We start from the raw sequence: 12,666 nt of genomic DNA, 5'->3' as shown, positions 1-12,666 counted from the left end.
GCTCGCTTTTACAGCGATGCGGTATAACAATGGGGAAATCGCTCCCTAGTCCAACAACGTCGAGGAGTCTGGTCAGTGGCTGGATGGATGTAAGCACGGTACACTTAGTGGCAACGTATTTACCTTGTAGTGTTATATAAGGCCTTTTCCCGATGGTTAGGGAAGATGCATTGTTCATAGGGAGGACCCAAGGTATTTATCACGCCAAGTCTCCGGACGAGACTTCTAGAAATTAAAAGGGGGAAATCCAGCGGTGCAGTACGATGATGGGACTTGCTCACTTGTTCGGCAACGTCGAGCGTGGTGAGTGGCTGGATAGGTGACCACACAACCGTTACACAGGTGAAACACCACAAAAAAGAAAACCAACAAGATTGGCCAAGGTAAAACACCGCGAAAATAGAAAACCTACAAGTTAGGCCAAGTTTTAGGATAGCGAAATGGAAATACAACAACCGAAGTTTGGTTCAGGTGAAACATCGCGAAATAGAAAACCAACAACTGTTTTTAATAAGTGAAACACCGCTTAGTGTAGTACCATAAGTGTGGTACAGGATAAAAAAGCGACATAGAAATACAATGTACTAGTTTGATCAAGATGCGAAAATCTAAGTGCTATACCTACATATCGAGTAATCTGTGATCCAGGATATAAAATTAGTTTTGATTCAACGCCACTGCCTGAAGGGGAAGCACTCCTTTGCATAAATATCATAATGGGTATATATGTTCCATTTCAGAACAACTTTATCTGAGATAGATAAGTACGTGACGTTTCACTACGAAAATAAGTTCAGGAAAGATTTGCGATGTTTTTCATTACAGGAAATATGTTGATGATTGGTACGCAATAAGTTTCAATACGAGCATAAGTTGATGCAATAACGAGATATTGATGCAATAATGCGATGTTTCACTGCGGGAATAAGTTGATAGCTACGTGATGTTTCACTACGGGAATAAGTTGATGACTACGTGATGTTTCACTGCAGGAATAAGTTGATAGCTACGTGATGTTTCATTGTGGCAATAAGTTGATAGCTACGTGATGTTTCACTGCGGGAATAAGTTGATAGCTACGTGATGTTTACTACGGGAATAAGTTGATAACTACATGATGTTTCACTGCGGGAATAAGTTGATAGCTACGTGATGTTTCACTACGGGAATAAGTTGATGACTACGTGATGTTTCACTGCAGGAATAAGTTGATAGCTACGTGATGTTTCATTGTGGCAATAAGTTGATAGCTACGTGATGTTTCACTGCGGGAATAAGTTGATAGCTACGTGATGTTTTACTGCGGGAATAAGTTGATAGCTACGTGATGTTTCAATACGGGAATAAGTTGAAAGCTACGTGATGTTTCACTCCGGGAATAAGTTGATAGCTACATGATGTTTCACTGCAGGAATAAGCTGATGATAGGAACGCGATGAACGTGTCTCAATAAGAAAATATGTTGATAAGTACGCGATGCTGTGCTTCACTACAGATGTTAGTTGTTGATATGTACTCGATGTTTTTTACTACGGGAATACTGTACACCCTAGACAAACTTTGAACGTGAAAATTACCTTGTGAAACTAAAGCCAAAAGAAAGACAAACTATTGTTAAGTTCAGAACTTCAAATATGCACTAACCTATCGAAACTGGAAGATGGATTGGAATACCCAAAGAAAACAGAACTTGTAATCTATGTTTTAATGAAATTGGTGATGAATATCATTATCTATTGAAGTGCGAACATGTATCTGTTAAACAAATAAGACTACTACGTATTCCAAATTACTACTGTTCTTTCCCTAGCCTTATTAAAATGCGTGGTCTATTTACTATATGGAATGTAAAAGTTTGATTAAATGTTAGCAAATTTCTAGAAAAACTTGAAAAGATATTGAATATACGTATTTAGTTTATCATGGTAACCTTTATGCCTTTGTTATCCGCCATGTATATATAAATATGACACATATTGACCTCTTGTTACATATTTTGTATGTCCGAGAGAAATAAAAATCTGAAAATCTTAATCTAGATCCAATAACAGGGAAACCACACGAGGCCTATTATGGACTACACTGGGTCCATCAGTTACAATGTTTCCAGATCACCAGCAGACATTAAGTATTGCACCGCTAATGGGTAAATCGGAACACCATGTCAAGAACTCGAAACATCTAGCGGAAACTATGTCTTCGATCATGATTCAGGGAGACGAAAAATTAATTTCACATGATGTCTTTACCAACACACCCATTGACGACGCACTTAGGAACATTCGGAACCGCTTAGAATTAGACAGATTGTGGCGTAAGAACACAAACCTCCAGATTCGGGACATCATGAATTTGCTTGAATTTGTGCCGACAACATATATCAGTTTCCGAGACAACATCTATCAGCAAAGCTTCGGCACTGCTATGGGTAGTCCAGTGTCTCCGATTGTGGCCAATTTGTTCATGGAACATCTGGAGGAAGAAGCAATATAGCCACTGCTCCCATAGAATGCAAGCCTAGCTTATGTAACGATATGAAGACGACATACTTGAGATACTCAAGAAGAGATCACAGAAGGATTTGACCACCCACATCCGATGCCACTAACAACATCAAATTTATAGATATAGTAGTACAAGATATACCTAATGTAATATAATATGGAATTAATTAGATATTTTATTCTACCTTTGATAATTACTAATTTAGCTGTTATATACACCTATTGAATGAAATTGGCTCCGGGCAGCTTAGATGGGGTTTTTTTTTCTTTCTTTTTTGTGTGTGTGTATTTTTGTGGGTTTTTTTGTGTTTTTTTGTGTTTTGTGTTTTCTTCTTCTTCTTTAAGCTTACATCAAGATATGGAGTAACTCCTTTCAATTTAATTAAAGAATTACTACATTACTTACAGGAGTTGGTGTAGCCCTACTTACAAATTATATATCTATTTGCTGAAATTGGCTTTTGATCCTTAACAGTGTGTGATGGCTAGTGTGTTATACATATGGACTGTATGGCCTGTATCTGTTGAGGGAATAAATCCAATATCACCAAATATTTATACTCAACAGTTTACCTTATATGAATACCAGTAACTCATTGTCTAATACTTGATACTATTCACTGAAGATAATAGTCTAGTAAATATCTCAAATTAAATATCCCTAGTGAAAGGGTTACTATATCTCAAGAATACTGAACAAGTCTGTTTACATCAAGGAGTTACTTCCCCTTATCCCAAACATCATATCAATGTACAAATATATGTCTGTGTTTCTTACCACCTGTTGTCACTTTAAGGAGAGGACTTAGATAGGCTATGCCTGATGTCTGATCCTATTGACTATTGCTTATATTGTCAATAAAATTTGTTGAAATTGAAATTGAACATCAAATTTACAGGGGAGGAAGAAACCAACCTTTCTAGTCACTCTACTGGTAAAGAAAGAAGATGGAACCGTGAAGGTATATAGAATAAAAAGACCCATACGGACCAATATATGAACATAAAATACCTCACCATCTTTTGCACCAGAGGTTAGGCGTCGTAGGCACATTGCTCAACAGATGTGATTCAATTGTCACAGATTAACAGGACAAAACACAAGAGCAGGGTCACATCAGTTAGGGAAATGAAAACCTGTGTATATCCGGAATGGGCCCTTAAACGCGTACAAAAAACAGTTTCAAATGGAAAGAACAAGAAAAGGACAATCAAGTGGGCCAGTTCAAAATTGAGATGAGGGGGCTCATAGACTCTCGCACATCTATGACCAAGTGTTAAACAAAGCGTGGCTGAATCGAGTCATTTCGGTACATATATAACAACATTCAATTTATGGACAACGCGTACGCTTCACTGGTCATTTGTCTGTGGAAGGTGACAGCGTACATACGGTACTAGGCATCGAAACGTCATATATAAACAGTTTTTGGATGTGCTACATGAATCTGTTCACAATCCATACTTACCAACAATCCATACTTACCAACAATCCATACTTACCAACAATCCATACTTACCAACAATCCATACTTACCAACAATCCATACTTACCAACAATCCATACTTACCAACAATCCATACTTACCAACAATCCATACTTACCAACAATCCATACTTACCAACAATCCATACTTACCAACAATCCATACTTACCAACAATCCATACTTACCAACAATCCATACTTACCAACAATCCATACTTACCAACAATCCATACTTACCAACAATCCATACTTACCAACAATCCATACTTACCAACAATCCATACTTACCAACAATCCATACTTACCAACAATCCATACTTACCAACAATCCATACTTACCAACAATCCATACTTACCAACAATCCATACTTACCAACAATCCATACTTACCAACATGAAGAAAATGTTAAGATATACAACAGGAATAAGTTGATATGCACGCTATGTGTTTCACTATGAGAAGTTGATGGAATAAGTTGGTGATATGTACGCAATGTGTTTCACTATGAGAATAAGTTGTTGAAAGGTATGTAATGTTTCAATATGAAAATAAGCTGCTGATAGGTTTGCGATTTGTTGTACTAAGGTAATAAGTTGATAGGTACGCAGTGTGTTTCAAAGGAATAGGTTGGCCATAATTTATGTACGCAATGTTTCACTACGAAATTAAGCTGAAGATAGGTTTGTGATAGGTTTCATTTTCAGTTTTTTCACTACGGGAATAAGTTGATATGCACAGCTATGCGTTTCACTCCGAGAATATTTCCGTGGAATAAGTTGAGGATAGGTACGCGATGTGTTGCACTGAATGCATACGATAGATACGCACGCGATGTGTTTCACTACATGAATAAGTTGAGGAAATGCACGTGATGAGTCTCACTTCGGATTTAGTTGTTTTTACTTAAGGTACGAGTTGCGTTTTTTTCATTTTACAACAATTATGAAACAACTTTTTCCAAATAATATACATCGCTGTTGTTATCCCGGATGGAATCACGTAGAGGGTCTTAATGTGGGAGGAAATCGGAGTATTACCCGGAGAAAATCCACTAATCGGACAGGTGACCAAATACATGTTCACGTCCTATCGGGGATCCGAACCCCAGCCGTCTAGGTGAAAGGTGCATGCTGAAATAAGTTAGTGTTGTGGATGTGGTACGTTCACTACAGGACTGCTATGGACACGTTGTATTCCACACCGGAATCAGTTGATATGACTGACGATACATTTCCTTCTGGATATGATGTGTCTCATTCAGTTATGCCTATGTATTCGAACGCGATACGTCTTACATTACCTCTTGAATGTGTTGTTGGGGTGAACGCGATACGTCTTACATTACCTCTTGAATGTGTTGTTGGAGTGAACGCGATACGTCTTACATTACCTCCTGAATGTGTTGTTGGAGTGAACGCGATACGTCTTACATTACCTCCTGAATGTGTTGTTGGAGTGAACGCGATACGTCTTACATTACCTCCTGAATGTGTTGTTGGAGTGAACGCGATACGTCTTACATTACCTCCTGAATGTGTTGTTGGAGTGAACGCGATACGTCTTACATTACCTCCTGAATGTGTTGTTGGAGTGAACGCGATACGTCTTACATTACCTCCTGAATGTGTTGTTGGAGTGAACGCGATACGTCTTACATTACCTCCTGAATGTGTTGTTGGAGTGAACGCGATACGTCTTACATTACCTCCTGAATGTGTTGTTGGAGTGAACGCGATACGTCTTACATTACCTCCTGAATGTGTTGTTGGAGTGAACGCGATACGTCTTACATTACCTCCTGAATGTGTTGTTGGAGTGAACGCGATACGTCTTACATTACCTCCTGAATGTGTTGTTGGAGTGAACGCGATACGTCTTACATTACCTCCTGAATGTGTTGTTGGAGTGAACGCGATACGTCTTACATTACCTCCTGAATGTGTTGTTGGAGTGAACGCGATACGTCTTACATTACCTCCTGAATGTGTTGTTGGAGTGAACGCGATACGTCTTACATTACCTCCTGAATGTGTTGTTGGAGTGAACGCGATACGTCTTACATTACCTCCTGAATGTGTTGTTGGAGTGAACGCGATACGTCTTACATTACCTCCTGAATGTGTTGTTGGAGTGAACGCGATACGTCTTACATTACCTCCTGAATGTGTTGTTGGAGTGAACGCGATACGTCTTACATTACCTCCTGAATGTGTTGTTGGAGTGAACGCGATACGTCTTACATTACCTCCTGAATGTGTTGTTGGAGTGAACGCGATACGTCTTACATTACCTCCTGAATGTGTTGTTGGAGTGAACGCGATACGTCTTACATTACCTCCTGAATGTGTTGTTGGAGTGAACGCGATACGTCTTACATTACCTCCTGAATGTGTTGTTGGAGTGAACGCGATACGTCTTACATTACCTCCTGAATGTGTTGTTGGAGTGAACGCGATACGTCTTACATTACCTCCTGAATGTGTTGTTGGAGTGAACGCGATACGTCTTACATTACCTCCTGAATGTGTTGTTGGAGTGAACGCGATACGTCTTACATTACCTCCTGAATGTGTTGTTGGAGTGAACGCGATACGTCTTACATTACCTCCTGAATGTGTTGTTGGAGTGAACGCGATACGTCTTACATTACCTCCTGAATGTGTTGTTGGAGTGAACGCGATACGTCTTACATTACCTCCTGAATGTGTTGTTGGAGTGAACGCGATACGTCTTACATTACCTCCTGAATGTGTTGTTGGAGTGAACGCGATACGTCTTACATTACCTCCTGAATGTGTTGTTGGAGTGAACGCGATACGTCTTACATTACCTCCTGAATGTGTTGTTGGAGTGAACGCGATACGTCTTACATTACCTCCTGAATGTGTTGTTGGAGTGAACGCGATACGTCTTACATTACCTCCTGAATGTGTTGTTGGAGTGAACGCGATACGTCTTACATTACCTCCTGAATGTGTTGTTGGAGTGAACGCGATACGTCTTACATTACCTCCTGAATGTGTTGTTGGAGTGAACGCGATACGTCTTACATTACCTCCTGAATGTGTTGTTGGAGTGAACGCGATACGTCTTACATTACCTCCTGAATGTGTTGTTGGAGTGAACGCGATACGTCTTACATTACCTCCTGAATGTGTTGTTGGAGTGAACGCGATACGTCTTACATTACCTCCTGAATGTGTTGTTGGAGTGAACGCGATACGTCTTACATTACCTCCTGAATGTGTTGTTGGAGTGAACGCGATACGTCTTACATTACCTCTTGAATGTGTTGTTGGAGTTACCTCTGTAATGTAATGTATCTCGTCTATTTTTTGTTTGTTTTTTGTTCGCTTTGTTTCGGCGTTGGAAGAACGAACACACTTAATGTCTTGTGTGACAATTTTTTTTGAAAATGGACAAGATGTGAGTTTTCTCCTAAATGTGTTTGTACGCAGGCGCTATGTGTATTTTTCTAAGCGACAAATGTCCCGTATTGAAGGTGTTTTTATAAGTGGACGCGATACGTGTTAAATGCTAGTACGCGGACTCAATGCGTCTCCTTTTTGCTAGAAGTGTCCCGTAATGACGGTGTTTGTTAACGGACGCGATGTACGTGTTTCCACCTCAATATGTTTCGTCGCAGACGCAATGCGTCTTCTCTTTGTTAGAAGTGTCCCGTATTGACGGTGTTTATTAACGTACGCGATGTACGTGTTTTTCCTCCATGTGTTTGTACGAACACGCAATGCGTCTTCTCTTTGTTAGAAGTGTCCCGTATTGAAGGTGTTTGTTAACGGCCGCGATGTACGTGTTTCCACCTCAATGCGTTAGTACGCGGACGCAATGCGTCTTCTCTTAACTAAAAGTGTTTGTAAACGGACGCGATGTACGCGTTTCCACCTCAATGTGTTTCGTCGCAGACTCATTGCGTCTTCTCTTTGTTAGAAGTGTCCCGTATTGAAGGTGTTTGTAAACGGACGCGATGTACGTGTTTCCACCTCAATGTTTTTGGTCGTTGACGCATTGTGTCATCTCTTTGCTAGAAGTGTCCCGTATTGAAGGTGTTTGTAAACGGACGCGATGTACGTGTTTCCACCTCAATGTGTTTGGTCGTTGACGCATTGCGTCATCTCTTTGCTAGAAGTGTCCCGTATTGAAGGTGTTTGGTCGTTGACGCAATGCGTCGTCTATTTGCTAGAAGTGTCCCGTATTGAGGGTGTTTGTACGCGGACGCAATGTACGTACGTGTTTTTCACCTCAACATATATATTAGTTCGCGGGCGCAATGCTTCTTTTCTTTGCTCTTTATGTATAAGCGTCCCGAACGGAAGTTGTTTGTAAGCGGTTTGTATCAATATGTTTGGTTGTTGGCGCAACTAACAAGTGCCCTGTATTAAGGTGTTTGTAAGCGGACGCGATACTTATTTTCTCCTAAATATATATATACGTCTATATATACGTACCTACGGTGGTACATTTAGGACAAGCGCAATTTTATTTTCTACATTAATTATCTCGAGCGCTCGACCTATTATATCGAGTGCTCGACTTATTATCTCGAGCGCTCGACTTATTATTTCGGGCGCTTTACTTAGAACTTACGTATGAATCGCTTCATGATAGTATTGTATTGGAATAGTGATAGTAGATTTTCTGTCAGGTCAAGAATATTGTGTGGCTTTCAAACGTTCTAGTATGACGTCGTTGTACTATGACGTCAACATTTTATGCAAAGACCTTATTATGTTTCCTCAAGACGCCAGGCTAAATTTCAATTATTTCATTAAAACACACATTTGCATTACATATGAAAATGATATAACCATCATATGGATTTTTAGAATATTAATATGTGAAGTTTAAAGTAGTTTCGGAATGTATTATGCACCTGTTTGCAGTGTTCTTATTCGTGCGAACAATTCTAACTTGTTATGTACAATGTAGATGAGATACTAAGTCGAGCGCTCGTGACGTTATGTCGAGCGCTCAAGAAGCTGAAGTAATGTCGAGCGCTCGAGATAATGTCCTAAATGTACCACCGTACGTACCGGAGTGCATGATAGCATGTTTCTTTTCTTTGATGGAACTAGATACTATAGTATCACATTCTGGAATGGCATGCAGTAATAATTAAAGTGCGTCCAGCTCTGGGCGTGAAGGAGTGGATAATTAATCGATCCAATATCTTTTCTTCTGATCGTCCGAAACTTGATCGAGTAGTATGGCGTTTTCTGGAATGCGTTAGTTATATCACATATATGTTAGATCACGGACTTAGATAATCTTATTCCGTGGTTAGATTAATATCTAGTTCCGTGTTTGTGTGCTTGATTTAATGTCTCACGTGGACGATGTGTGTGTGTCACGTTCCCCTGGACATGAGCTGGTGCATAGACATTGAGACGCACATATATATTCTGGTGTTGTACACGTATATATATAGGATCCATATATAAAGTCGACGCGATATGTGAAGGTTATTTAAAACGCCACGTCTGTCCAAGAATGTGTTATTGGTAGCTATATATCGTTATACTATAACGTAACACAGCCCTGATGTACGTGTTGGGCCTAGTGATCAAGACTGGACCAATCCGCCGAGTAAAGATATGTCGATCGCGCTTGGATAGATATGTATATTTGTCGCAGTAGTAGGCCTTATACAATATTGGAGAACGCAAGGGGATCATTGTGCATGCTCGTTTAAACAGTATCGTTCCTGAGTGAGATAAACTTTGATATGGATTTAACACAGAATTACACTAGATATATATATCCAGTTTAATCTTTACGGGTCATATAGGCTAAAATATACCAGCCATACACACCTTTTCAGTATATATACTTTCAATTTAGAAATAGGCCACGCCTACTTCACAGTGTAAAACTACAGGGTAGACTAAGGAAAATCATCAAAATTAGTTTATGAATAAATTCGCAGTTATTTCGTTAATAAATTAAATTTATAAATTATTCACTAATCGTTTCTTTCGTATTATTTATGCTATAAATATGGATGAATTTTTCAACATTTATTTCTTCATATGGCTGGATTTAGTGTGAATGTCTGCTACAAAATGCCAATGGGTCTAATGCACGTATTTTTAAGACTCCCATTTTGGGCCTCATGGTATCCCATAATTCTGTGTGCTTTTATTTATACGCATGCGCACGATGGAAGTTCAGGCGAAGAAAGACACCGATCACTTTCAAAACATCGATACAAACGCCAATACATCGACGGAAAAGGAATCAGAAGATACCATGACGTCTGTAAAAGACCGGGACACAATTTTGCAAATAATTGATCAGCTGCGAATGCGTAAAGCACGGCCAGATTTGAATAGGATCTGCCACATGGCCTTGCGCAGATATGGTACTAAACACTTGGATACGGAAGTTCAGTTGGAGAAGCTCGTCGACTTAGGTATTGTAGTTAAAGTAGATTATAAAAGCAATGTAAGTTATAGGAATGCAACAAAATGGAAGAAGAAACCCTTCGGAAGAAAACTCCTTAATTCCAACAGTACAAACAAAAACATTCGAACGGCGATCAAAGCTTTACTGGAACTGGGGAGCGAAGACGTCGGTGCGTCAGCGAAAGACATTGAAAAATGGCTCTTGGCTGAAACGGAAAGTCGGCTGACAAAAAATCAACTTCTGATTGCGATCGGGAGGGACGTTGATAACGGAGGTCTGAAAAAATTGTCAAATGGAAACTATGCTTTAAATTCAGGTGGAGAAAACAAGTCTAAAACAGTTGCGCGCAAAAAGCAGCAAGTTGCGACGGGCCGAGTTGCGACAGCCACGTCCAGCAAGCCCGACAAACCGGAGAAAACAGAGGCGGCGGCGACTACAGTAACAAGTCCGAAATTCAAACGCGGACGTCCTCCGTCAAAGCGCAAGGTTGTGAATGTATCTTTATAATTAATGTGTTTATTTCTAAATTGATACACTTCATTTATGTTTAATTATTATCAATTCATTGTAAAACGATTTTAAGTACAGTAATGTTTGTAATAGTACCATAACATTGCACTTCAGCATCATCTTGTGTATAACTAGATCTGTAACTAGTTAAAGTGGCTTTGTTATCCTCTGGGAAAAAAGTTATGTTCAACTGATTCTTGCCTAAGTAGGACATCTTTTTTTAATTACCAAATAAAAAGATGGAGCTAGGCTAATTAATTGTTTCAATTATGTTATGCTAATTAGGCATAAGTTAATATAATTTAGGATTGATTTTCTCTTTTGAATAACAACTCAATTAGTTAGTTGATTGAATATTCAACAAAGAAGAGTTTGTAAAATTAACCAAAGTTCAACAGTAGTTATCCCCAATAAGCTGAACAAAATGGAAAGGTAACAGGAGGAAGAGAAAGGAAATGGCAAGACCGGGGTTCGAACCCGGGATCATCCAAACTCTAGACAGATGCTCTACCAGTTGAGCTACTTGTCACTGACAAATATCGACCCAGTGCAGTTCAACTACAAAAAAAATCATTTTACACAGTCTTTCTTTTTCATCCTTACCAGTTAGTGTTTGTTTGTCTACTGAAGAGTTTCAAACAAAAACAAATATGTCCTTTTTTTTACTGAAAAAAATAGTTCCTTGAACAGTATCATACTGTATGTAGTTTCAATATCTTCGACACGTACAATACTCACAGACACTCCTGGAGTTATTGAAGTATGATGATATTGGGACCATTAAAGTATGTGAATCTTAATTTAAAGTAGGTGTTTCAAAATGAGATATAATAAGAAATTTTGCAAATTTTCATTTTTCAGAAGTTTAGGAAGACCCATGGACCAGACTTTGAAACACAGTCTCATAAGAAGAAAAACAGCTCGGATGATGAAGAAGCATCTATTTGTGACTACTGTTTGAAGGCTACAAGCAGTGCTTCCTTTTCTGAGGGACTTTTGACGTGCAAGGAGTGTAAAGCAACAGGTAAAGCCTTGTTTTATGATCAACAGCAATTTATAGCACAGTACTTTATAGTTCGTCATCAACCCTTAGGCTGCTACATTGATTTCTATGTAAATGCAGGGTTCGAATTTAACCAGATTTTCTACTTGCATTTTTTCGCAAGTGGTATTTTTTCTTACTTGCTAAATGAGAAAACAACTTGCACTTTGCATTTTTCCAACTTTATTAGACATGTTAACTTAGAATTAAATTCTAAAACAACAGTATTAACTGACATTTTAAAATATGGTCATTGGGATGTATACATGACCCAAACCTTGCTGTGAAAGGATGCTGGCCTGCTCAGGCTATTCTAAGATAAAGCATAAAAACTGCATCTTAGTTTCTTGCTCCATATAGTAGAGTATTTGGTCTTTTCTGTCTTTGTCCCGACAACCACCATCTTGTCACAGCAGGTTTTGGGTCATACTCTCTAAGGGCAACATCAGCAACTTGTCCATTTATTATTTTGCCGGTGCAGTGAGCTGTGAAATTTAAACTTGGGAAACCCCAATACAACCACGTGACTAGTCAAGCCTATCGTATTTGCGCTATAAATAGTAACTAAAAATAGATTACCGAAAAACATCATGCATGCGGTAAACGTCATCATTATTTGTGCAGGTACTTCCTAACGGACATGCGCACGGGACATGTATCGATTGTAAACTTCCGTTAATGACAAAAGCTGAATCATTC

General features: G+C 39.0%; 2 protein-coding genes across 2 annotated transcripts in view; both read left to right on the top strand.

Annotated features, from left to right (window-relative positions):
• The first annotated feature begins 5,207 nt into the window (after window positions 1-5,207).
• Window positions 5,208-7,310, top strand: LOC110448316. The gene has a single exon (XM_021494490.1). The coding sequence runs from the start codon at window positions 5,208-5,210 to the stop codon at window positions 7,308-7,310; it is 2,103 nt and encodes a 700-aa protein (XP_021350165.1).
• Window positions 7,311-10,144: 2,834 nt separating this feature from the next.
• LOC110448322 (histone acetyltransferase KAT6B-like) overlaps window positions 10,145-12,666 on the top strand; it is a 17,458-nt gene continuing 14,936 nt past the window's right edge. The window contains exons 1-2 of the mRNA XM_021494494.1: window positions 10,145-10,901; window positions 11,787-11,949. Coding sequence (XP_021350169.1) covers window positions 10,161-10,901; window positions 11,787-11,949 — 904 coding nt within the window. The 5' untranslated portion in view covers window positions 10,145-10,160. The remainder of the gene's footprint in view (window positions 10,902-11,786; window positions 11,950-12,666) is intronic.

Source organism: Mizuhopecten yessoensis, unplaced genomic scaffold, assembly GCF_002113885.1.
Source record: "Mizuhopecten yessoensis strain PY_sf001 unplaced genomic scaffold, ASM211388v2 scaffold4001, whole genome shotgun sequence".
Taxonomy (NCBI): Eukaryota; Metazoa; Mollusca; class Bivalvia; order Pectinida; family Pectinidae; genus Mizuhopecten; species Mizuhopecten yessoensis.
The sequence above is the reverse complement of the archived record's forward strand: the minus strand, read 5'-3'. Positions and strand labels throughout refer to the sequence as shown.

Coding starts and splice junctions, on each gene's coding strand:
- LOC110448316 (XM_021494490.1), top strand. CDS start 5,208: ATGACTGACGATACATTTCCTTCTGGATATGATGTGTCTCATTCAGTT.